The sequence below is a fragment of the Hyperoodon ampullatus genome, assembly GCF_949752795.1.
Source record: "Hyperoodon ampullatus genome assembly, chromosome: 3".
NCBI lineage: Eukaryota > Metazoa > Chordata > Mammalia > Artiodactyla > Ziphiidae > Hyperoodon > Hyperoodon ampullatus.
In genome coordinates, this window is record NC_136916.1 from 45,862,663 (window position 1) to 45,889,802 (window position 27,140).

Genomic DNA, 27,140 nt, shown 5'->3' on the forward strand with positions numbered 1-27,140 from the left:
TATGGTGCAAGTAGGGTCTTTAAATTTGGATTAAACACTGATATTACGTCTAAGATCTTGAATGTGAGACTCCAGGCCTATCTGTGTTAAGGCAGGTGACAGTATCTTCAGTCATTCTACATAATAAATGCACTGTTCTGTGGCTACAAAATCCTGAATACTTGAATGATCTACTGCCATGGGCTAAGGTTTTATAAGGCACTTTGGCTATGCGAAATATTTCTCCTAACTCTCAGGCTGAATCTTAAAGAAATATTTACAAAGCTGCAGCAAAGTAATTTTAAAACCGGATGCTTTACTGATAGGTCTAACTGGGATGGTGAGAAGCAGTTTGTACACAATGCCCGTTAATTTCTCCCTGTGCCGTAAGTGTATCACCGTAGAGAAGGTCACAGACATGAGCCACCTGAATTACTGTGTAGCTCGCTGGACTCTTCAACAGCCACATGACCCCTTTTCCTTTTCTTCATTCAACTGATCTGCAGAGGTGTGACCGTTGGATCGCACCACGCCTTCGGGAATCCAGGACTTGTCCACACACCGTTCCATTCGCTTCATTATCAGGTCCAGGAGCATCTCAATTGCTTGGTTTATGTTTGTCCCATTGGCAGCGCTAGTTTCAAAGTAGGGGATTCTGGAAGACAGTGACAACTCGGGTAACAACATGTGGAGGGAAAGGACAGTGACCTTTGCTCTTGATAATTCAACTTAAAAAATCGGAAGAATACAAATATACAAGACAACAAAAGCATTTTGCCACACAGGCCACATTAAAAAGTGAAAAATAAAATAATTGACACTGCATTCCTAACAGACGTAAAACTTCTGGAAGTGTTTACTCCCATTTAACAGATGATTAAACTGCAGCTCAGAAAGATAAAGTAACGTGCCCAATTTCATAATGCTAGAAAGTAGCGGAGCCAGGATTTGAATCCACAGCTGTTTGATTCTAGTGTAACCAACTTAAACCACAGGCTCCACTGGTTCCAAATATGCATACTTGCATGAGGATTTCCAAAACAGAAAACTCTGTTTCACTTGATACATACGGTGGTGGGGGGGAAGCTGATATAAGAGAGACTTCAGAAGTCCCTGGCTGTATTTGTCAAAGGCTTTGCCACTTGTCAGCTCCAGGCTGTATTCCTGGACCACACACTTGAAGACATTCTGAATTCCACAGCACTTCAGAGTTCCTCAGGTATTATCAGTCTTAAGCATGTTTGTTTTGTTATCCCAGGACCCGAGGTTAGGTGTAATTTTTTTTTTTTTTTTGTGGTATGCGGGCCTCTCACTGTTATGGCCTCCCCCATTGCGGAGCACAGGCTCCGCGGCATGTGGGATCTTCCCAGACCGGGGCACGAACCCGTGTCGCCTACATCGGCAGGCGGACTCTCAACCACTGCGCCACCAGGGAAGCCCAAGGTGTAATTTTTTAGTAACTCACAAAGCATCATTTCAAAACTGTAAGGCTACTTTTCACATATTCTTAAGACATCAGTCTTGTCATGGTGGTCACCTTTCATACTTAGAGTCAGTCTTTGCAAGGGGATTAATCAATCACCTGCCAAGTTCTTCCTCCTTCTTAATAAAGTCATGAAAATAGTGATAAAATTGTATTTTCTTCAAACTGTTGATTTCATTCCCACCACTTAGTAAGGAATCTGACCAAAAATGCTCTTAGATGTAAAATCTACAAAAGAAAGTTGTTTTAGCACCTCTGGGAGCCCTGCAATTGAATTCAGTAAAATATTCCTTACATTTATAGAGACTTTAACATCCAACTCTATTACAATACTTTTCCTGAAGAATGTCTTTGTTTTCCTGTCTTCTCATAGCATGTTAACACTACATCAATGACTCTGATTACAACTTTGGTTATTCTTTCATTATTTCCTGGCTAGGAGCAGCTTCCACAGGAGAGCTTTTACAGATTTGTTTTAACCTTCTTACTACTTTTACAGATCTTTTCACAACTGTTCTGCTTCCTGTGTCACCAAGAAGCACATCAGGGGCACATGTGTAGGGATGGAAGGCTGTCTGTCCACCATGATTTCCTCAAGATGTTGCCTTATTATCTGCTCGCTTCCTATGGGAGCTAACAGGCCTTGCAGCTGGACTCTACAATCCTCTCCTGTTTGAGTATAGCTCTTAAAAAACGGTTGAGGAACCATCACTTCATTTGAGGATTTATCTACCTATCTGTGAGTTCTGAAGGACATAGTTGCTCCACTGATTCTACCATGACCATGTTCATAGCCCTTCATATGCTGACTCTAAAATATCTTAATCAGAGAAGGGTCCACTGGGCAAATTATATCATCTCAGTGGTTTTTAAACCTCTTGCCTGGATATCTCTTTGGTTACTGTCAGTCTTTTTTCCCTACATCTTCACCTGGCGCCTTAGCCACAAAATGAAGGTAATACATCTTTCCCATCCCCCTGGTCACATGCAGTATTTCTTTACCAAGTTTGAAGAAGACATTCTTTGTGGGGACTGAATAAATACTTATTTATCAAGTACCTACGTTATTGAGCTAAGTCCTGGGGACACTTTGTAATGCTGCCATTTTTACATCAGCTGAATTTTAGATTAAGAATTCTCAAAATTTAAATACTTAGATTTTCTCCATCATGCTCTTTCTCAATTATACCCATGAAGAATCATTTAATATCTGCAGAACATTTCTTATACTTAAGGAGAAGGCTTGATCATTCTATCACCATTCAGAAAGCCATTGTTTAATGGAAAAGCAACTGAAAAACTCATCTCTCCCTCAGAGAATAATGGGCTGAAATTGGAAATACAAAAATAAAAAAGTAGTTGAGCAGTAAACTTTCTTGTAAATACTAGTCATAATAGTGTACATCTTACTTTTAAAATTTCCTCAAAGTCAATTAAAAATATCTTTCCAGCTATAGAGTCCTCAGCCTCAATGAATTCCTCAACAGGATCTCCATTAAGCTATTTCTACTTTCCATAGTTTCTTCCATCTCAGCTCCTGGTAATTACCTCACAATAATTTTTAAGGCATAAATGAGAAAGCACAGTTGAAAATACTTTTTAAAAAATGATAAAACCTATGCATGGAAGTTACAGACAGTTTGGAGAATGGTTAAGAGCCATAACCTCTGGAGCCAGCCTGCCGGGATTCAAGTCCTAGTACGACTCCTTACCGACTGTGTAGCCCTGGCAAGCTATTAACATCTGTGCCTCAGTTGCCTTATCCATAAAACTAGATAATATCAGTATCTTCCTATTAAGGATTAAAAGAGTGAACATTTAAAGCACTTAGAAATGCGTCATTTTTGACAAATGTGTCATTGATAAACATTTCTTATTTCCAACGCAGTAATGGGTTAGGTTACAAAAGTTTGTTTTTAATTTTGTTGTCTAAAACTTAGGACACATAAAAACAATGTCACTGAATCATGGAAAATCATAGCTTCAAGAGACCTCAGCAAGATTATAAACATTAAATTTCCAGACTAGCCCATAAGCATTGATTTAATCCATAATGTAGCTGATATACAGCCCTGCCCTAAATTCTGGTAAATTGAACCATGCTTCCCTACGTCAGAGGTGGCTCACTCAGATCTGTCCTAGACAAAATGTTTCATGCTTCGAAGCATTTGTCTCCCTCCAGTCCCTGTCAAACCAAAAGAGGTTCCTTACTGCCCCCAAGTGATCATCACTAAATGCTGAGAGAAAATGGATCTTACTTTACTGATCAATACTGAAGTATAAATGACTGGTGCCTCTAGCAGAACTATGAGCTATTCTCTATTTACTAACTTCAGCAAATATTTAATTGGTAGAATTTCAGGGTATGTGAGTGAAGATGTACACTTTTAAGTCACTCATATTAAAAGAGGTACAGTATTAATAAGCTATAGTTTAGAGTTCTAATTCAAATTCTAGTAACAAATTAAAAATTAAAAATATATTTCCTGGCCATCTGTGAATCTTCAGGTGATGTGACCAGGAGTCAGGTTAACAACCTTAAAATCTTTGGACTAATTATTCAGAGTCTTCTGAGCAATTGGGGCAACACGGTTTTTGTTTCTATAGGAATAAATGAATGCTAGAGATCACTCCTCTCTACTCTCAGTTCTTTGAGCTGCCAGATGAAAAGCAAACTAGATGAGATGCACAACAAAGACGCTGAATTAAGACTTCTGTTCCAGCATAAAATGATGCCCCAGACACAGAAATGTGCCTTGTGCTCACATTTGAAAATTGGACTGCTCAGCTTGTCCTAAGGGCATAGGAAGTCTAGTGGATGGAGTCAGTCATATTTTTATGTCCATATCTTCCTGATGCTCACTTTTAGAAGGCTACTTTATCTGAACAGTTCTCCGCGTCTGTAAAGAGGTGTAACAGTGCTTCATGGGGTCTTGATAAGGAGGCAATAAGATAATACACGTAAAGGGCTTAACACAAGCCTAGCATCCGCAAGTGCTCAATCAGTGTTCATCTAGTGGGGTTCTATTCTTCTCTAAAAATAATATTCTGCTTTTCCTAAAACTTTCTAGGCAAAAATTTAGTAATCTTAGCTTAAATTCAAGAGGATCAATTGTCCCCCTTTTAAGCATGGAGACAGGTGTGTTGTTCCTTCTCGCCACATGGTGGTGCTAGAGCAGCATGACTAGGGAGCAGTACCGCCAAACATTTGAAAAACTCCTGTGCAGCTAATTGATATCAATCTGTAAACAAGCACTTAATGACCTTTTGGAACACATGCAGAACACAAATTTTGATGTGCTTTTAATAAATAGATAAATCACAAATTTTTAAATTAAAAAAATGAGCAAAACGAAAATTAGGGTAGGCATTACCATTTGCAGCTTTTCACCGAGACACCTATATCCAGCTCATGTCATAGATTAGGACCCACATTTTTAGATGTTTTCTTTTCCATGACTTATTTCTACAACACTAGAAGATCTTAGATCCCAGGAATGAAAGCAAGTGTATTTGGTGATTCTGTCCAGTGGTTCTAGATATCTGGCTCACGTGTGGATCCAGAAATTATGAAGATATTTTTCACTAAAGTAAGAAGCGAGTCTCACTACTCTTCATGGCCTGTTGGCTGGTAAATGAACAAGCATTTACAGGAAAGAGTGAGTGTATAAACTGTTTCAGCCTGGGAGATTGTGCCCAAATGAAATTCAGGTCCTCTACTGCGTTCTTTGGGGCTCTGGAAATCAGCCTTGTCTGTTTAGTTGCAGCTTATGTGTGTGGTTTTAAAATGTGTGCAATGATACGGCATTAATTTATTTCTTGAATAAGGGTTGGATGTCAACAAGTTTTCAAAGAATAAAAAACTATTAGAGATCAAGCTATTCATACATTTCATCTAGTTCAGACTAGATAAGACACTGACAGCAGTATGCTGAGCTAAGCCACTTGAAATCCCAGAAATGGTCTGTACTCTTATTACTAATGTTGTAGATCAATGTTTTTAACACATCCTTCATTCAAGAAACTCTTGAGCACCCTCCTCATCACTAGCCAGCAGTCTCCAGTGGGGGAAAAATGTTGTTTTATATTTGCTGCCCCTAAGAATAGATCTTAAAAGCTCTCATCACAAGAAAAAAAAACTGTAACTACATGGGACTTTCCTGGTGGTCCAGTGGTTAAGACTCTGCACTTCCACTGCAGGGGGCATGGGTTCCACCCCTGGTCTGGGAACTAAGGTCCCACACACTGCCAGGCATGGCCAGAAAAAAAAAGGAAAATAAAATTGTAACTACATGGGGTGATGGATGTTAACTAAACTTACTGTAGTGATCATATCACAATATATACATAAATCAAATCATTAAGTTGTATACCTAAAACTAATACAATGTTATATATCAATTATATCTCATTTTTTTAAAAATTGCTGACTCTTTCTTTGCACAGCACATGTGAAATACATACTTTGAATTATCATACTTTCATCATATTCATAATGTTCTCTATTTCCCTCGACCCTGAATCAAAAGCAAAAGGCTTTTATTGATCACCAACTATCTTCTGTGAATAAAGAGGGTAGAAGGATGCTTAGATGCAACCATTTTCACTCACAATAAAGTCCTTTCCTACCCAGTTGTGGCTGGTGCTCCTTTGGTACCAATCTCAGTGTCCCTGCCCAGTCTGTATCAAAGCTGATGTCATTAACTGTGCAAGAGAAAAAATCCTCCTGGATTTAGCATGGATTTTCCGATGTTAAGTCATTGAGCACATTTCCCTTCTCCAAGCATGGCACAAGTAGATACCTGCTTCATATTCTGTGCATAATGATTTTGTCCAGCTCTGCTGTCAAGGAAAATATCTGCCAGCATGCACAGCTCATAGCAACTTGACATCTACACAGGTGGTTCTCAAAGTGTTATCCTCAATCACTAACAGCAGCAGCATCTAGGAATCAGCTAGAAATGTAAAATGTGGGGCTTCATACTAGACCTACTAAATGAGAAACTCAGTGGGACAGCGTTCACGTGAAGCTGGAGCACACTAAAGTCTGAGATCCAACAGTATCATCTAACAGACGAATGTTGTCAATGTTGCATTCTGCTTTCTCTTTTAATATATTTGTCACTGACTTTGTAGCTATTTTTTTTTTTTTTTTTTTTTTTTTGCGGTACGCGGGCCTCTCACTGTTGTGGCCTCTCCCGTTGCGGAGCACAGGCTCTGGACGCGCGGGCCCAGCGTCCATGGCTCACAGGCCCAGCCGCTCCGCGGCATGTGGGATCTTCCCGGACCGGGGCACGAACCCGTGTCCCCTGCATCGGCAGGCAGACTCTCAACCACTGCACCACCAGGAAAGCCCATGTAGCTATTTTTAAAAGTATTTCAGCAACAGTGTGAACTATAATAGTTTTGACTGGCAGAAGAACAAATTTGAATAACCCTCTGTTTTGCTCTCTTCTCCAATTTCATTGACAATATTATTCAATATTACATACTAGAAAGCATTATTTTGTAGCTGTTCTAAAAAACGACTAGTTTACGGGGCACATCGCTTTGTTGTGTTAGGAAGTGACCTTCACATTACAATTTAACCAAGTTTTATAGCAAAAAAAAAATAATAAGGTAATTAGGGGTGAAGGGATTCTTAGTCTACTAAAAATAATTTTTTGAATATTCACCATCATGCATCCAATTCACCCTTTCTATTTTGGGCTGCTGCATGAAGCCCTCATTCTCAGATTTACTTGTCCCAGCAGACACAGATTTATGTTCCATATTTGCACTGTAACATGTTTTTATTAGGTTTGCAAAGTTTTTCTGAGACATAGTGTTTCACTCTCCAAATGCATGTATATTTCAGAGAACCACCTGCGAACCAATGACCCATTTTTATGAACTGAGGAGAGCAGGCAATACTATAGTAACAAAAAATGCAAATTTATCAGACAACATACAAATAATATGAAGATATGCCATAAACTACTGTTTTCTGACTGTTAGCACATAGATGGACTAACCAACATAGTCCTCTAGTGCATGTGTAACCAATGAAAATATTACGATTATTAAAAATGAAAAAAAGATTTCTGTGAAAATAATCATTAAACTTTTATGTTCAAATTTGTAAAATGCATGTGAACCAAATTTCCCCTTTACACCTTCCTCTGAAACTGCCAAACAGCCTACAGAACTCTATTTTATGCTTCCTAAATCCTAAGGGATGTCCGTTTCCATCCCTTTCCATTCTTCAATAATTTCAATTATCTTATCTGCTAATCTCTCCTCTCCTTATTTTAACTCAGTTCAGAAACTTTACATTGAGTCCCTCTTATGAAATACTCCCCAGATCTTCCAACCTGGGCACAGAGGGAAGACAATCCCTGTTATCCCCAGATCCCCCATATAGTCAGAAAGCAATGCCAGGCTCTTTCACACCAGGCAGGAGATGGAATCCTAAGAACCCACCCAGAGGAAACAAGCAAAGGGCTGAAGAAGGCCAGAGGGGTAAGAAATCAATCCAGACTCCCCCACAAAGCTTGAGAATGTGCTTGTTTGATCCAGCTAACTCCCCTAGCTGCCCTATTTTTTTTTTTTTTTTTTTTTTTTTTTGGTCTTTGCGAACACACTTCTCAAAAGCATAGTCCACAGTTTCCGTTGCTTCATCACTTACTTCCTCCTCACCCCCTTGCAACACAGCACCCAGATTCAACACTTCAGAATCCTCCATGATATTTGATCCCTCCCTCTTTCCTTCCACTACTTTACACAAGTGCCTCTCACGAGAGGAGGGGGCATATCAGGTGATCAGAATCGCCTGCAGGGCTCTGTCAGCCTCCATTTCAGAATCACCTCCGTCAGAGGTTCTGAACCTCTGCTCACAAAAATCACACAGAGAGCTTTTAAAAGATACCAGTGCCCGGCCCCCACTCCCTACCTGTGGTGACTTTGCAATCTGTCAGCTTGGCTAGATTGAACAATATTTCCCAGAATTCCCTTCCCAGTCAGGGTGGACCACAGAGAGATGCAGCGGGGGGGATGCAGAGGGCAGAAGTGAAGGAGCAGCCATTCTGCTCATACATCGACGCTTCTCCGCTGGCTCATCTCGTTGGCACAGGCCAGTGACCAGGCCTGCCCCCTTTCCACCTTCCCCTAGATCCTCCTTCAGCTTCTCCAACTCCTGGGCCAGGTGTGTGTGTTTAGCTCTGTGGCAAAGGGTCTTGGCTTCTGTAGGACACCCACACCATCCAGGTCAGAAGCCGTAAGAACTGGTACAAGTTTCAGTCCATCATTACGAGTCCCAGCTGGTTCTGTCTCTCCGCTACTTCAAATCCATCTTTCCCTCTGACTGCCTGCCCTGTGGGCTCCAGCGTCAGAGACAAAGCAACACTTTACAGAGGCTGCCCAACAGCTCTCCACTTCACCCCACCTGTCATCCCCAGACTGACCTGGGAAAGTACTCATAACAGCCCTCCACGTTTGAAGGCTTTCAGCAACTTCCTGTGTCCCACGAGATCAATTCCACTCTTCTTACCTGGTGTTCAAAAGCTCTCCAAACTCTGGCTCCTTCCCACCGGGCCTTCCACTACCCCCCCACCCCCGGTGTGAACCCCACCGTTGAGTGCTTTCCGAACTCAGTCAGCCCAAGGAAGAACAAAGCAGGGGTCACACAAGGAAAAGGGAAGGGCCTCCTCCGGCCTCCTCGGGCCTGCCTCACAACAGAGGCCACCAGCCTGGTAACGCCCCTACACACAGCCTACCACCTCTCTCTCTCTCTCTCTCCCACTTATATTAAGGGTAATTAATACATACACATTTGCATTCTCATTACATTAGAGGCAGAAAGAAAGTAAAGCACAAATTGTTTTGTAGAGGTGCCCCAGACACTTTAATTAGCAGCGGCTGACCCCTTCCCTTGTGTTCAGTTAATGCTGCTGCTACTACGAACCTATTCCCTGAGCTAAAGGAGGAAGACAGTATTTAGTTGATTCTCCAGCACAAAAACACAGCTTAAACCAAAGGGGATCTTCACAGTCCTCTCCCAGCACAGATATTCCAAAGCCAATAAGGCCTTCTTGTCTGCGGGAGCTCTCTACAGCAGCATAGGAACTGGCTTTGAAATTTCCTCACTGAATACAGAGAATTTCCTTATCCTGGGTGTCTCTTACCTGCATCTTGGAAACGAGGCCTTACATAGTTAGGGCGTTTGACCTCAAAGCTGTCTTTCTTCAAACACCAAGAGACTGAGAAAAACGGCACTGAAGTGCTGAATGAGGGCCTTCGCCCACTGCTGTTGCTATGGTTCCCATATCACATAATATTAATACGCAAAGTAGGTATTTGACACCTCCCCCCAAGGGCTACATCTGAGTGTTTCCATTTTTTGCTTTTGCCCTTTGTGTTACCCATTCATATGCAAACGTTTGTATTGGAAACTTGCTCTGTAGATTCCTCCACAAAAATACTCACCCATACTTCTCTGCAAGTCCTCTGGCTTCTTCCTCTTTTACTGCTCTTTGGTCTTCCAGATCACTCTTATTTCCACATAACACTATATCTGGGTTTTCACAATATGCATGCATTTGTAGCTGGCCTATTAATATAAGAAAATTTATTATAGATAAGTAACGTAAGTCTATGATCAGTGGAGAATACATGCAAAAGTGCTTTGAAACTGTAAATGATATACAGATATAAGGAACTGACATAATTCTTTCAAAGCACCAAGACCCTAAGCTATAAAACTAAATGGATGGGGCAGAGATGTAAAACTAATCCTACGCTTATGCACATACCCCAGCTTATTTATATCGGAGAGGAATGGGAGAATTTGTTCTCTCTCCAAAAGTTATGTACACATACACACACACATGCATATACATACAACATAGCTGTCTTTCTTATGAAGGCCATTTGAAAAAAAAAAAAAAACACTTGGAGGATTTACTAGTGCTTATGGCTAATCTTAAAGCTCTGTTTTTCACATATTTTCTCTCCATAGCAATGACATTTTAAAACAAATTGTCTTTCTATAAACTAACCTATTTCCATCTGAAATGTTTTTCACATTTTTCTATTATCCTAAGGCAGAATCAATTTATCTAAAACAAACAAAATATAGGATCAAATGAAGATAGAAAACCCAGAATAAATAGCAAATGATTCTGTCACCAGAACCAAGAAGCAGGAGACTACAATTTTTACTCCATAGCTGCTATTTCTTTTCACCTGAAAACCTGTAAATAGGCAATAATTTTTAATAGCAGTTAAATCAAGGGAACTTCAACTAAGCTAAAGAGCTTAATCTCCCAAAGAAGGAAAATAAAGCCTTATTTCTTCCTCATCACACTCCACAATGAAATGAAAGCAACCCAAACTTGCACAATAAGACATCCTCAAAAATGTATGGCTTAATTTATTTTTTATCATGGTTAACCAGAAAAGTGTTGACATTTTAGTTCCTCATTATAAAGTCATGTTCGCTATATCTTATCATGAGAAAGTCAAATCGCCAAGTATTTACTGAGCAATAAGGGAGGCCTGATACTTGGTGTAGAATTCAGGGCACTGACCTTTGCCCTCAAGGGACAGTTAGGGGAAACAAGACCTACACAGGCAACCAAACTGTGTACCATTTCCAACAACAGCCACGTCCCTTCTTTCCTCCAGGCTGTTACACATGCTGTCCCCACACCCTTGAATACCCAAACACAACCTTCCTTCAGGGACTCCCAACCTTTCCTTTAAGACTTGCCTCTCAGTTACCTCTACTGTGAAACCTTTCTGGTCTCCAGAGAGACTCTGTGCTCTGTTAACACCATGTCTGTTCAGTGTCCTGATTATGAGCATGAACTCAGGACTCAGGGTGTCTAAGGTTGAATCCTGGCTTTGCCATTTACTAGCTGTGTGGCCTTGAGGAAGTTATGTGGCCACTCTGTGCCTCAGTTTCCCCATCTGTAAATGGTGATAATGACGGTACTGACTTCATAGGGTTTAGGTGAGGATTAAATGAGTTAATTCAGCAACTCTTCAGGTAAGGTCCATGGACCAGCAGCCTAACCATCACCTGGGAACTTGTTAGAAATGCAAATTCTCAGGTACCACCCCAGATCTACTGAATCAGGAAGGCTGGGTTTGAGGCCTGGAATCTGTGTTTTAACAAGCCCTCTGGGGGGATCTAGATGCATGCTTGCACTTGACAACCATTAAGTTAATATAATAAAGAATTTAGAGCTGCTGTGTATTACCAGTAGTAATGTTTAATAGTATTTATTTTGAGGAGTCTGGGAAGTACGATAATTGATAATTTGTCTTTTTCTTTTTTCCCAACTTTTCTACAAAATCTGTGAATTACTTACTGTGGGTTCGAACCCTGGTCCAGGAAGATCCCACATGCTGTGGAGCAACTAAGCCTGTGTGCCACAACTACTGAGCCTGTACTCTAGAGCCCATGAGCCACAACTACTGAGCCCACGTGCCACAACTACTGAGCCCATGCACTGCAACTACTGAAGCCCGTGTACTGGGGCCCACGTGCTGCAACTACTGAAGGCTGTGTGCCTACAGCCTGTGCTCTGCAACAAGAGAAGTCACCGCAATGAGAAGCCTGTGCACTGCAACGAAGAGTAGCCCCCACTTGCCGCAACTAGAGAAAGCCCGTGTGCAGTAATGAGGACCCAACATAGCCAAAAAAGAAGAAAAGGTAAATTAGGGACGTCCCTGGTGGTCCAGTGGCTAAAGACTCTGCGCTCCCAATGCAAGGGGCCCGGGTTCGATCCCTGGTCAGGGAAAATAGATCCCACATGCCACAACTAAGAGTTCGCGTGCTGCAACTAAAGATCCCACATGCCTCAACTAAGACCCGGCACAGCCAAATGAATAAATTTTAAAAAATTTTAAGTAAATTGATTAATTCTTTTAAAAAATCTCACCAAGGAAAAAAGCACATACATAAATAACTACAACTAGAGGTGGTATGTGATAAGGACCCTGTAAGTAGTACAAAACGTAATAGGAGTTAAGAGGAGAGAAAAAATTTAATCCAACAAAGTTACCACAGAAAATTTCATGGAGGTCATATTTTGCTATATTTTAACAAATAAGTAAAACTCAACTTTTTAAGGAAATGGGAGTGGGTGTGGGGAGGGCTTTTCAGGCAGAGGGAATAACAGGAATAAAACTATAAAGGCAAAAATACGTTAAAAATATATCTGCTGGGCTCTTGTCCCATTTATGTGAGGCTACAGAAGAAAAGCTTAGAAATATAGGCTGCTTTAGAGTTTCCCTACAAAACACGCTGCCTGTGGGCATGACTGGCTCGTCCTCCAAGCTCCAGAAAGACAGGTGAGTGATACAAAACTATCTGATTCCTCTCAGATTTCACATTCAGGCCCAGAGGACACGGCTCTCTATTCAGTCCCCTAAACTCAGCAGGGATCACCTTGGGACTCTTACCCCTTGCCCAAGAGGGCACGAACAGATCTTGGGTCAAGGGAGAAGGGACTGCAATGCAGCTCTGCAGAAGCAAAGGGAGGGGGCAGACCTGCTTCCTCCCCCCGGGCCTTCAGCGCCCAGGACTCAGCTACCTGCTCAGTGCAACACTGCCTCTGTTCTTCTATCACCATCGATGTGTATATATATATATATATTTTTTTTAATTTGACCGAAAAAAAGAAGAAACGAATGATCCCTCTAATAGTCAAAATACTAACAGGCAGCGGAAAAATAAAATGTATAGATAATTAACAAATTTTTATTCCTAATTAAGATTTGCTATTACCACCTCTGACACTGAACCTTATACCTTTCTTTTAAAAACGGGGTTGGAGGGAGGAGAATACTTTCCATTGAAGATGTGAAATCTCCAATATGCATGTTTTCTTTACCCAACTGGGCAAAAAGAATTCTTTTACACTATAAGGAAAACACAAAATAATACATACATACACATAATTTCACATGATTTTGTTCTTCATCTAACTAGCCATAAAGCCCAAATGGACAAGATTTATCTTGCCCAGAGTTTCAGTTTCTGCCAGTGAAAAATAGGTGGATTGATGCTCTTTCGATGCTAAGATTCTATGAGCCCATCTCTAACAACAATCCTTATAAAGTGCTTGACTTAAGAAAGCCCCAGAATTTGTTCTGATGATGCAAAGGAGAGAATGATGAGCAAGGAATGAGAAGAGATTAGAAATAGCCACCACCATTCAATTGTAAGGGTGTGTGACTCGGGCAGGCATTTAATGAAGTGAAGCCCAGTAAGCATGACTAAATTGGGGAACCTATATTTAAAGTATTAAATAGCTCTTCAACTCTTAGTGATCAACTTAGTTGAGAAAGAACATAAAGGGCCACTGAATCAAGGGGAAAAAAAGGCCACTGAATCAAAAGCCAAAAGCTCCATGTCATTGGACAAGTCTGTTACTCTGTAAGGCTCAGCATCTTCATCCTAAAATTAGGACACACCACCTCCCTGCATCTGCTCACAGGGGGCACGTGGGGATCAGACATAAACTATGTGAAAATGCTTTGAAAACAACAAGGCACTAATAAATTACTTATTTAAAAACTCTTTTTTTATTTTAAAATTTATTTATTTTTGGCTGTATTTGGTCTTCGTTGCTGTGCGGGCTTTCTCTAGTTGCGGCAAGCAGGGGCTACTCTTCGTTGTAGTGCACAGGCTTCTCAGTGCGGTGGCTTCTTTTGTTGTGGAACATGGGCTCTAGGCTCACGGGCTTCAGTAGTGTGGCACGTGGGCTCAGTAGTTGTGGCGCAAGGACTTAGGTGCTCCGCGGCATGTGGGATCTTCCTGGACCAGGGCATGAACCTGTGTCACCTGCATGGGCAGGCGGATTCTTAACCACTGCGCCACCAGGGAGGTCCTTCATTTTTTAAAATAAGGTTTTCTACTATAAAAACCACGGCCCATTACCCTTTCGTAATACCAAAACTCCAAATTTTTAAGTAGTGGGTGTTTCGAAATAAGTGTTTTCACTTTAAAGATTTGGATGTTAAGGATTTAACATCACAGCCCTCACAATAGATTCTCTAAGGTAACACTAATACAACCAACAGAGGAAAATGTACATTTGCAAGGCAAGAAAATGATACATTTGGTCAAGTGGCAGGATTTTAAATGGCTACTATAACCAATCATGTAAGAGATTAGGCTGTCTCCAAAGAGCCAAAATGCAGGTTCATATATATTGTGCTGGGGACCACTCTGGCCAATGCAGTTCTAGAGGTTTCTATGACGGGATCCTCCTGGTAAATGCTCCGGCCCTAAAAGTAGAAAGAGGGCCTCTAAATGCAGAAGAGACATGGAGCCAGGGGTAGGGTCCATTAAGTTTTCAAAAGGGTCAATGTAATATATGTTTTAAACCCTGGGATGGTAAAATACCTGATAGCACTTCTCTAGGCTTCTGTTTCCTCATCTATAAAATGCAGATAAGAGTCCCCTTTGTGGAAAAGACTGATGAAGAGATTACATAGAAAGCACTCCTTGTATCTAGAGTGCAGGATGCACTCGACAAATGAAAGTTAGCATGACTAGGGAAAGCAGAGTATTTCAGTTATCTTCACCCCTCAAAGAGTGTTAAAGAGCGTTGCTCCTTTAAACAGCATCTTAAACAGCACTAGTAGCTCTTACAGAACAACTTACAAAAGAAGTAGAATATAAAAGGGGTTTTATTGCAGAGAGTGGGAAGCAAGAGGCAGGGAGACTATTAACACTTACTTATCCAGTTTCTGACACTGAGGAAACTTTGCTCATTTGTCAGATCAAAAAGCAGAAGAAACCCCATAGCATCTCTGAAGAATGCGGTTGTCAAGCTGCGGAACCTGGGAACATAAAGCAGATTGGTCACCTAAACCACGGCCCCACTCTTGAAATATAAAGCCACCAGCAGTGCCCTCAGCCTCTTACAACAGTTCATCAAAAACAAGTTAGATGTTTAATAACATGCCACTGTTTCTAGTAACTTCACATTATATGTGCACATTATACATGCATAAATCTTATTTGTGTAAGATTTACTGAAGTATGCTATTACATTAATAGACAATTTCAACAGTGTAAAATTATGTACTTAATCAATGATATTGGATAGCATACAAAATATAGTAAATAGTTATCTAGAGCAAGAAAGAATATGTGAAAACAAATCTAGACTTTCTAAAATGCCAACAATTATCCAAAGTTAAACTTGCAATTTTCTTTTAAAATAAAGACCATCTGTGTAAACTTTTAAAAAATTTTAAATAAGTTAGATGATGATATTCCAAACATGTATAATACAGTTATTTATCTAACTGATAAAAGTGTATGTGTTAATAGGCCATGTGATTTAAAAACCCAGCCTGCTGGACAGGGATGACAAGAACTAGCTCGTGATTCCTTAGTCTCAGCCAAGAATTTATTGTATAATTAAGAGTTAAAAAGGCCAAAAGCAATGGTGCTTGCTGTGTTTGTCTTCTTTGTCCTGTGAAAGCTTGACTTGATTTAACATCACAATGTGTTCCATGACCTTTTAATTTTCAGTCTCTAAAGAAATCTCTTATCTCTGAGAACCATTTCTTTGGCTTTAAGGTGGGGATAGTATTGCCTCAGTCTCCCCTTTCCTGGTACTCTCTCTACCAAGGATTTATCCTGCTCTCTCCCCTCTCTCTCCCCCTCTAGTAGCAGGTTTTCTCTTATTTTGCTTTTATGCAAAGCCTGCAACTGACAGGCATAGGCTCCAGGGAAGAAAATACTGGTAAGAATCTGTCATCTAATCCGCTCTTTTAAGTTTTCTCAAATATTTCTAATCCATGTTTTTACAAAAAGAGTACTTATCTTTCAGAGATACGTACCAAAATAGTTATGAATGAAATAATTTGCTATTTGGGATTTGCTTCAAAATAACTGGGCGGTGGGGGTGGTGAGAAAAGGTGAGGGATATACGTGAAGTAAGATGGGCCACAACTTGATGGCTGTTGAAACCAGGGAATTAGTACCTGAGTTCACTGTACTCCCCTCTCTACTTCTGCATATACTCGGAGTTTCCCATGATAAAAAGTTAAACAAACAAAATCCTTCAAGGAAATTGTGAGGGATAACATAGCTATAGCTAACTAAAAGCAACTTCAAACAGACTTGTGGTTGCCAAGCGGGGAGAGGGGTGGGGGAGGGATGGGTTGGGAGTTTGGGATTAGCAGATGCAAATTATTATAAACAACAAGGTTCTATTATATAGCACAGAGAACTATATTCAATATCCTCTGATAAACCATAATGGAAAAGAACATAAAAGAGAATGTATATATTTGTATAACTGAATCACTTTACCATACAGCAGAAATTAACACAACACTGTAAATCAACTATACTGCAATTTTTAAAAAGTAACTTCATATTAAGATTTCATGTGACATTTTTGTCAAGCAACCTCTGACCATATAAATTAATTCCAATGATATTTTCTACTAGGTTTCAACAATCAGGTAAGAATAATGCATACAACTCTACAGCTTTCTTTGTGGTTGAGTAAACAGCAAAAGCAAATGGAGAAAAGTATACAGGTCTAAAAAAAGGGTGGGAGAAAAAGAAAAAAGTCCATAAGTAAAAGGCTCCATTTTGAAAAGGATTCATTTTTCCTTTGACCTTGTATGAAATAAAGCCACCATTATCATCTCAGACTGATACATTTCCTGCTAATTTGGCAGCATGTCTTATCCAGGTGCAAATCAACTAATCAGCTGGCCTTTTCCTGCTCAGGTCACTGTGTGAAGAGCGTAGCTGTTTTTCCCCTTTCCTCCAGTAAGGAGCACATAACTAAAGATCTCATACCTCTCCTGCCCTGCTGTGTCCCATAACTGCAGGTGGATTCTCTGGCCTCTGCCAGTGGCTCCATCTGGTCCATTGGCTCTGTACACCTAAAATGGAAAAATGAAAGAGAAAAAGAGAACTTCTGAGAGAACTTCTTCTTGCTTTCCTATTCAGTACAACTCCCCTAAGCATCTAAACTTCTAAAGGAAATCCCATCTGGAATACAATCTTATTGTATTTTATTCCAAATAATCATCTTTGGGTAACACAATAATTTGTATTAAATGATGTATGCACATTATATATCTTTATAAATATATTACAAAATATACAAGTAATACATAATTTGTATTAAAAAATAATAATCAGCTCACCTTTCCTCAAAGTCCCCTCAGGTCACTAGTTTCAGGAAATATTACCTTCTCCCCATCCTATCTTTAAAAAGTACTCTTAAAACAATTTTACAGGAAGGGCCTCTGAAAATCTCTTCCTCCATCAAAGCAATAAAAACACTGGCAAAAATAGTCAAAATCAACTTTTTCCAAACCCTTAAAATTAACAAAAGCTTGCAACATTCCAAGGAGCACCTATTCAAGAAAAGCAGCTGAATATCAGTAAAAATTGTAAATTTTGTGCCGTTTTAACTTGTCCTATTCCCATTCCCCCTCCCCAGCTCCACTGTAGCCTTGAAAACCAACAAATGCACAACTACATTAGCTGTGAAAACCATCAGTGCAGCAACCACTGTAGGAAGGAGAGGCAGAACAGGTTTGGAGTTCCCCCAAAGTCTCATCCCCAGAGTAGTGTCTGAAATCTGCCTGTAAAGCTCCATTCCCAAGTCTTATCTTTATTTTATCTGACTTAACTTGCTCTATGAGAAAACCCTATCCTTAGACCGTTTGTTGAAAGCAATCAGCAGCAATTATTTAACATCACAGCTACCAAAGGCAGCAAGACCAGTTGGACCTAACAAAAATCTAAAAGATAAGATATGAAATGTCCACAGAGAGATTTGAAAAGTTTCAAAATATTCCTTGGAAACTAATAGGCCAGGCTCATGTGCATGGTTGTACATATGTCCAGGAAAGACCTAAAAATGCCCTAATCTCTCACCTTTGGCTGACCTTGAGGCTCTTCTCAAGCAGAAGTGAAGGCTAAGGCAGAGTTGTAAACTGCCTGCAGGAGCATTAAGCAAACATCCCAGCACACACACACCGAGTCCCTCAGAGAAAGCTGAGAGATATGCTGGCTCAAGAATTTAAGAAACTTTCTGTCCACTCATTAGCTGACCACTAAGTTAACTAAGGAGAGACTTCAGTAGCTGCATATAACAAGACATACAGACTTCAGAGAATTAGCCCAAGAACATCACTAAACAAACAGTGACAACAAAAATAAACTGGAAAAAAAAGAAACCCTTGGGGATGGGGAGGAACCTGATTTCCAGAGTTGCTACATTCTATCAATTTAAATGTTCAGTTCTCAACAAAATTTATAAGACACACAAAGAAATAGGAACACACACACAGATAAAGCAACCAAAAGAAACCATTCCTAAGGAAGCCCAGATGTTGAACTTACAAGACTTTAAATCAGCTATTATAAATATGTTCAAAGAACTAAAGGAAATCATGTCTAAGGAATCAAAGTAAAGTATGAGAATAATGCCTCACTGAATAGAGAATGTCAGTAAAGAGATAGATATTATAAAAAGTAGTGAACAGACATTCTGGAGATAAAATTATAACTGAAGTGCAATATTTACTAGAGGGGCTCAAGAGGAGATTTATACTGGCAGAAGAAATAATCACTGAATCTAAAGATAGGTCAATTGGGATCACCTAGTCTAGTCACAAGAGAAAAAAAAAAAGAATGAATAAAAGTGAAGAGAGGGAATTCCCTGGTGGCACAGTGGTTGGGAATCCACCTGCCAGTGCAGGGGATGCGGGTTCGAGTCCTGATCCAGGAGGATCTCACATGCCGTGGAGCAGCTGGGCCTGCGTGCCACAACTGCTGAGCCTGCACTCTGAAGCCCGCGAGCCGCACTACTGAGCCCATGCGCCACAGCTACTGAAGCCCATGCACTTAGAGCCCGTGCTCCTCAGCAAGAGAAGCCACCACAATGAGAAGCCTGTGCATGGCAACGAAGAGTAGCCCCCACTTGCCGCAACTAAAGAAAGCCCATGCACAGCAACAAAGACCCAACACAGCCAAAAATAAATAAATTAATTTTTTTTAAAAAGTGAAGAGTGTCTTGGAGACCTATGGAACACCATCAAACATATCAATGTATGCATACTAGCAATCCCGTAAAAAAATAAAAATAAAAAAAAAGGAGAGGGCTTCCCTGGTGGCACAGTGGTTGAGAGTCCGCCTGCCGATGCAGGGGACGCGGGTTCGTGCCCCGGTCCAGGAAGATCCCACATGCCGCGGAGCGGCTAGGCCCGTGAGCCATGGCCGCTGAGCCTGCGCGTCTGGAGCCTGTGCTCCGCAACGGGAGAGGCCACAACTGTGAGAGGCCCGTGTACCGAAAAAAAAAAAAGGAGAGATAGAAAGAGGCAGAAAAAATATTTGAGGAAATAATAGCCAAAAACTTTCCAAATCTGATGAAAAACATTCATCTCCACATTCAAGAAACTCACTAAACTCCAAGAAGGATAAGCTTGCTGATATTGACTAGACATATCACCACCAAACTGTCAAAATCAAAAGACAGAGAGAATTTTAAAAGCAGCAAGAGAAAAGTGATTCAGTACATGCAAGGGATCCCAATAAGACTAAAAGCTGATTTATCATCAAAAAAAATGAAGGCCAAAAGGCAGTAGGATGACAAAAAGTGTTGAAAGAAAAAAGACTGTCAACCAAGAATCCTATATCCAGCAAAGCTATCCTTTAAAATTAAAAGAGAAATTAAGACATCCTCAGATAAACAAAAACAGAAAATTCATTGCTAGCAGAACTGCCCTGCAAGAAATAATAAAGACAGAGCTTCAGGCTGAGATGAAAGGACCCTAGCCAGTAATTTGAATCCATACAAAGAAATAAAGAGCACCAGTAAAGATAACTATGTGGGTCAATATAAAAGATAGTATAAATGGTTTTTTGCAACTCTTTTCTTCCATCTGATGAAAATACAATTGCATAAATTAATAATCATAAACCTGTGTTGATGGGCACACAGTGTATAAAGATGCAATTTGTATGACAATAACAGTGCAAAGTAAGGGGTAGGAAATAGAGCCACATAAGAGCAGAGTATGGCATTGAAATTAAGTTGGTATTAATCCAAACTAGATTGTTAAAAATTAAGATGACAACTGTAATCCCTAGGGGAACTATTAAGAAAATAATTCAAAAAATATATAGTAAAAAATGAGAAGGGAATTTAAATAGTACACTAGAAAATATCTATGTAACACAGTTGCAAAGAAATAACGAAACAACAGAAAAAAGATAAGATACACAAAAAACAAGTAGCAAAATGGCAGATATAAATCCTACTTTATCAGTAATTATATTGAATGTAAATGTATTAAAGACTCCAAGTGAAAGGCAGGGGTTGGTAGAATGGATTTAAAAACATGATCCTACTATATGCTATCTACAAAAGACACACTTTAGATTCAAAAAGGTGTAGGGAAAAGGATGAAAAAAATATATACCATGCAAACAATAACAAAGAGAGAGCTGGAGTGGCTATACTAATATGAGACAAAACAGACCTGAAGACAAAAAGAGTTATTAGAGACAAAGAAGGATATTTTAGAATGATAAAAGGGCTGATTTATTAAGGATACATAGGGATAAAAAGAGAAATGAACAATTTGACAATAATATTTAGAGACTTCAATACTCTACTTTCAATAATGGATAAAACAAGCAGGCAGATGAACAAGGAAACAGAAGACCTGCAGAACACTGTAAGCCAATTAGACACAATAGACATCTACAGAAGATTTCACCCAACAAATGCAAAATACACATTCTTCTCAGGTACACATGAAACATTCTCAAGGACAGACCGTATGTTAGGTCATCAAACAAGCCTCAATAAATTTAAAAAACTGAAGTCATACAAAGTATGTTCTCTAACCACAATGTGGTAAAATTAGAAATCATTAACAGAAAGAAATTTGGAAAATTCATGAACATGTGGAAATTAAACAATACAGTCTTAAATAACCAATGGGTCAAAGAAGAAACACAGGGGAAACTAGAAAATACTTTTAGATGAATGAAAAGCACAACATACAAAAAATATCAAGTGAACTTAAAGCAGTGCTCAGAGGGAAATTTTTAGCAGTAAACACCTATATTAAAAAATGAGAAAGATCTCAAATCAATAACTTAAAGTTCAACCTCAAAAAACTAGAAAAATAAGAGTAAACTAAATCCAAAGCAAGCAGAAGGAAAGAAATAATAAAGATTAGAGTAGAAATAAATGAACTTTTCTTTGAAAAAAAATCAAGAAAATTGATAAACCTTTAGTTAGACTAATCAAGGATAAAAATAGAAGACTCAAATTCTTAAAATCAGAAATGAAAGAAAGGACAACACTACCAACCTTACATATGTAAAAAGATTATAAAGGAATAGTATGAACAACTGTATGCCAAAATATTAGATAGCTTAGAAGAAATGGAGAAATTCCTAGACCCAAACAATTGAAACTAACTCAAGAAAAAATAGAAAATCTAAAGAAATATATAACCAATAAGAAGACTGAATTCATAATAAAAATAACTTCCCACAAAGAAAAGGCCAGACCCAAATGTCTTCACTGATGAATCTGATCAAATGTTTACAGAAAAATTAACACAAATCCTTCTCTAACTCTTCCAAAATACAGAAAAGAAGGAAATACTTCCCACCTCATTTTATGAGGCCTATATTATCCTGACACCAAAATCAAAGATACAAGGGGATAAAAAACTACAGACCAATATCCACTCTGAATACAGACACCAAAATACTAGCAAAAAGAATCCAGAAAAATATATAAAGGATTATATACCATGACTGAGTAGAATTTATCACGAGAACAACAAAATTGGTATAACATACAAAAATCAATCAATACTGATTTGTAATGGAATAGAACAGTTATAGAATAAAGGACTAAAACCATGCGACCATTTCAATAGATGCAGAAAAAGCATTTGAAAAAGTCCAACACCTTTCATGATAAAAATGCTCAACAAATTAGGAATAGATGGGAATATCCTTGACCTGAAGAACAGTATCTATGAAAAATGCACAGCTTATATTACACTTAATGGTGACTGAAATGATATGATACTTTTATTAATATGAATATTAATAGAAGTATGGTTCATAACAGCTAAAAAGTGAAACAACTGAAATGTCCACCAATGGATGAATGGATAAACAAAATGTGGTATACCAATACAATGGAATATTATTTGATCATAAAAAGGAATAAAGTTCTGATACATGATACAACGTTATGCAGAAAACATTACACTAAGTAAAAGAAGCCAGACGCAAAAGGCCACATATTGTATGATTCCATTTACATGATAAATCCAAATCCAGAGAGTAGATTAGAGGCTGGGGGAGGGAAAATGGAAAAATGCTAAAGGATATGAGGTTTCTTTTGCGGTGATGAAATGTTCTAAAATTTGGTAGTGATGACAGTTGCACAACTGTGAATATACTAAAAAACCACTGAATTGTACATGTTAAATGGGTGAATTTTATATAAATTATATCTCAATAAAGTTATTTTTAAAAAACAAAGTTATAAAATGGGGATTAGTTAATAAATATAATCACAAGCATATAGGGGAGGGGCAAGATAGGGGTAGGGGATTAAGAGGTACAAACTACTATATATAAAATAAATAAGCTATAAGGATATATGGCACAACACGGGGAATATAGCCAATATTTTATAATAACTATAAATGGAATATAACCTTTAAAAATTGTGAATCACTATATTGTACACCTGAAACTTATACAATATTGTACAGCAACTATACCTCAATTTAAAAATAATTTTTAAACAGAAAAAAAAAAAAAAGAAAAAAAACCAGACTCTCTGGTAGTGGAAGGCTTAGGGTGGATCAGAGGGAATGAATATTTCTGTCCTAGAAGCCAGAGACCATTCATTTTTCCCAGGTAGAATACTCTCCACTGCAGGGTTTTTGTCATTAATCTCCTGACTACTTGTTGACCTGCTTCATGGGAACAGCTGCTTTTTCAGTAAGAAATGTAGTTCCTGGACATACTAACCTCCTGCCTTCCTCCCTACCCCACAATAACTTGTCTTGCTGTCCTTTGAAAAATAAATTAAATATATATTTTTTAAATATCCTCTTCCCTTATTCTGCAGAACCTTGCTGTTCCCTTGGTTACCTCCCAGATCCATTTGCCCTACCGCCATTCCCATCCCTACTCCAACCTCACACTCCTGGTGGGATCAATGAGTTCTGCCACTTAGTGTTCCACACGCGATAGCTGAGGCCTTAATTAAGAGAAGATCCATTAAAAATGATATCAAAAATGGAAGAAGTAGCCCACAAAACAGGGGTATGAGGAGCAGGGAAGATTGCAAGCTTCATAACAAAGGTACGAAGCAAATTCCACAAATAACTTTGTGGAACTCAGAAGGAACATACCAGCCAAAAGAGTATCAAGGAAATTTTTTTAAATCTTCACTTTTATTTTATCTGCTTGGTTTTATATGAAGTGTCCTCAGTTACAGCCTTTAATCACATTGCCCAGACTGAACATAATAAACTCTCATATGTACCCTTTAATTTTAGATTCCAACCTTTGTCCTCCTAATTCCTACAAAGTAAACAAAACAGACAGGCAAATGTTGACTCAGATTATGTTTTTATATAGAAGGATACAGAACTTACCACTCTCTTTTCCCTGAAATCAATGCCGACTGTCGTGATAAATTTGGAGTTAAATTTACCATCTGTGTACTGGTAAAGTACACTGGTCTTCCCTACTCCAGAGTCTCCCAGAGCTAAAAACTTGATGAGGTAATCATAGTCTCCATCAGACATAATGAAGAACTCAGTGGTTCACCTGAAAAATACGAACAAATGTATATTTACCAAAAACCGATCAGAAAATATTAGAATCTTCCATGAATAAAATGACCTCCTTTAATATCCAGTTCATCAAGTACTTCTACATAACACCTATGTGCCTAAGCGTTCTGTGAAGAGAGGATTAGACATTATTCACTCTCCCAAGGACTTAATCATTTGCTAGATGAGATGCTACTGAACTTGTAAATAACTAACAGTTTAGGTTAAATTTATCGTGCATATTATAGTACTGTTAAGACAAAAATTCCAAGTGAGAATGAAAATCAAGAAGATAATGGTGACTAAGGCTTATACGCAGATCGTGTAGAACAAGAGTTGACAAAACAAAGAAAGAACGGAGGAAGGAGAATATTACAGGAATAACAATAATTCTTAGAGTGCAAGTGGTTCCAACTGCCCCTCCTTTTTCAAAGTCTCCTAGTGCTGCATCCTTGACTTTTCTTTTTTTACTTGGACATTGAGGTAATTTCATTTATCCTATGCATTTTCACATGTGCTTATCATTCCTTCAAAGATAATGTTAAGTTCACAAGTAAAACTTGGTTTGCAGCTTCCTTACAAATTATTATTGTTGCTACATGTTAAATCAGATCTTTCTAGAATATCACTGCTCACTTGAGAACTGAGTTCCACCATGAAGGGCTCATTTATCTACATTTGCCTTGGAATTCTACAGGAAATGCTACCAATTCAGCTCTTCAGTATTGGCCAGAAGTCTACCTTTGAGAAGAAATATTCTTAGTTTTACAGCAAGACCTAACCATGGTTACTTTTTATCCTTTGCAATCAGCACTTTTCAAGATTTGTTTTTATCCTCTAAATAGATTCAAACTATTCAAAATATCAGTCTGACTAGAAATATAGTCTGTCTCCAGGGAAGGCTTACTTCTTGTTTCCTCCCATTTCTAATACCGATAAACCCTCCTGAAAATCAGAAAAACAATCAGCTATTCCGTTACTACTGACAACTCTACCTGCCCATTCAACATGCATATTCACCCATCCACATACACACCATATGCCCTACATTAGATGCTGCTGATTTTCCTCTCATTGTCCCCTTTTCACCCAGCCACCTCCTGCCCAGAAACTTTACCACAATTCTCAACGCTTCCTATAGGATTATTTCTATAGATCCATAAAATTCATAAAAGCTCAGGCAAGGACATTTATTGATTTTCAAGGTTGCCTCCCCCACCCTATCCTCAATTTGGTGACTCACCTTATGCTCAAAAATCCTGAATTCTGATCCCCAAGAGCTGCCGCAGTGACTTCCACAGAGTCCCTTAGTGCAGAGCTGTGGCCTCACATTCAGATATGGCTGGTCAGTCGACAAGGACAAAGCCTCTACAAACATTTGGCATTCTATTTGCACACTATAAGGTGTGACACTGTACAGATGATGGCTTTCCTATGTTATAGCTTCTGTACTCACAGGTGCGGGTTGCCAGTATTAATGGTGTGTAACAGAATGCCTCTCCAGAAGATGACCACTTGGATACAAATAAAGATTCTAGTATGTTTTATCACAGCATCTCACTTGGCTCCAAGTTATTCATAAATAAGAGCTAAGAATTGAAAAGTAGGTCCAGATAACATTGAATCATTTTGGGGGGGGCTCCCCTCCAAATAAATGAGGAAGCAGAAAGCAACTCCAAATTTTGCAAGGAGAATGATGCAAGAAGTGCTGTGGCTACCTTATTTCCTCTTTACTTTTATTTTGAAAAAAGTTGGTCATTTTTATAACTAGTTTCTGTATCATTTCAGGTACAGGAGAAAATGTTGTCACCAATGGCATACTCTTCTAGAATTCTCTAAGCCTAGTTGAATGGCATTCAAAGACAGATGAACCTATCTCTGCTGCACCAAAATTTAATATGTTTAGTTATCATGGGAGAAGAATTACACAGGTAAGTCTACAAATGATCTTCATGGGTTTTGTCTTCTATTCGTGATGACAGCAATATATAACAGTTTGTTCCCAAACCAAACCATCATAAAGGAAGTGTTAACAAACAAAATACCACAACTGAAGGTATAGACACCACCACTGAAATTAATCATATTTTATACTCTTCAGACTGCACCTTTAGACAATTATCTGCCTTGCAGACCTGAAAATAAATGCTCAGACCTTCCATTTTCTGGGTTCAGTTTGCTAAAGAATGAAGCAGAACCCAGAGAGTTTAACTCATTTGCACAGTCTAGAACATGTGTCTCCTAACTTCAAGTCCAATGTCCATTCTACCTCAAGCTTTGTGGCCATTACTCAAGTTTTTACAAATGGATGTTGGGTTTAAAAGTGACCAGGTAGGATATCATACAAGGTAGCCTAACAGGAAACATGTGACTTCTGAAGTCAAGCAGAGCTGGATTGGATTCCATATCTCCCACATACTGGCTACTCAGATGTTTTTCAGTCTTGGATTTTCAGGTTTCCATTCCATGAAAAAGAAGATAATGTACACTACTTCACACCACTGTTCTAAGGATTGAATGAGATACTCTTCGTGGAGTGCCCAGCACAATGCTTGGCATATGCTGGGTACCCAGTAAATGTTGCCTCACTCTCTTCTCCCGATTCTGGACAGATCAGACAGGCTCTGAAGACCTAGAACAATTTCTGAAATTGCCTCTGGGCAGCTCAAAACATGTATTTCTGGCACAAAAGATTGCTGACTGGCTCAGAGTAGTTTACCGAGTCAGCAAACATCACCTTCTTTTTTGGCTGGTTCAAACCATTTTCAATTAATTTTAAGTAGATATGTCAATTTCAAAAGAGTTA

At 39.0% G+C, this 27,140-nt stretch overlaps 1 protein-coding gene across 1 annotated transcript; it reads right to left on the reverse strand.

Moving 5' to 3' along the window:
* Window positions 1–275: 275 nt before the first annotated feature.
* RAB27A (RAB27A, member RAS oncogene family) lies at window positions 276–24,307 on the reverse strand (the record flags this gene model as incomplete). The annotated part of the gene is made up of 5 exons (XM_079701013.1): window positions 276–634; window positions 9,926–10,049; window positions 15,195–15,298; window positions 17,286–17,371; window positions 24,155–24,307. 5 exons carry the CDS (start codon window positions 24,305–24,307, stop codon window positions 436–438), a joined length of 666 nt encoding a protein of 221 aa, XP_079557139.1. The 3' UTR covers window positions 276–435.
* Between the last annotated feature and the right edge of the window lie 2,833 nt (window positions 24,308–27,140).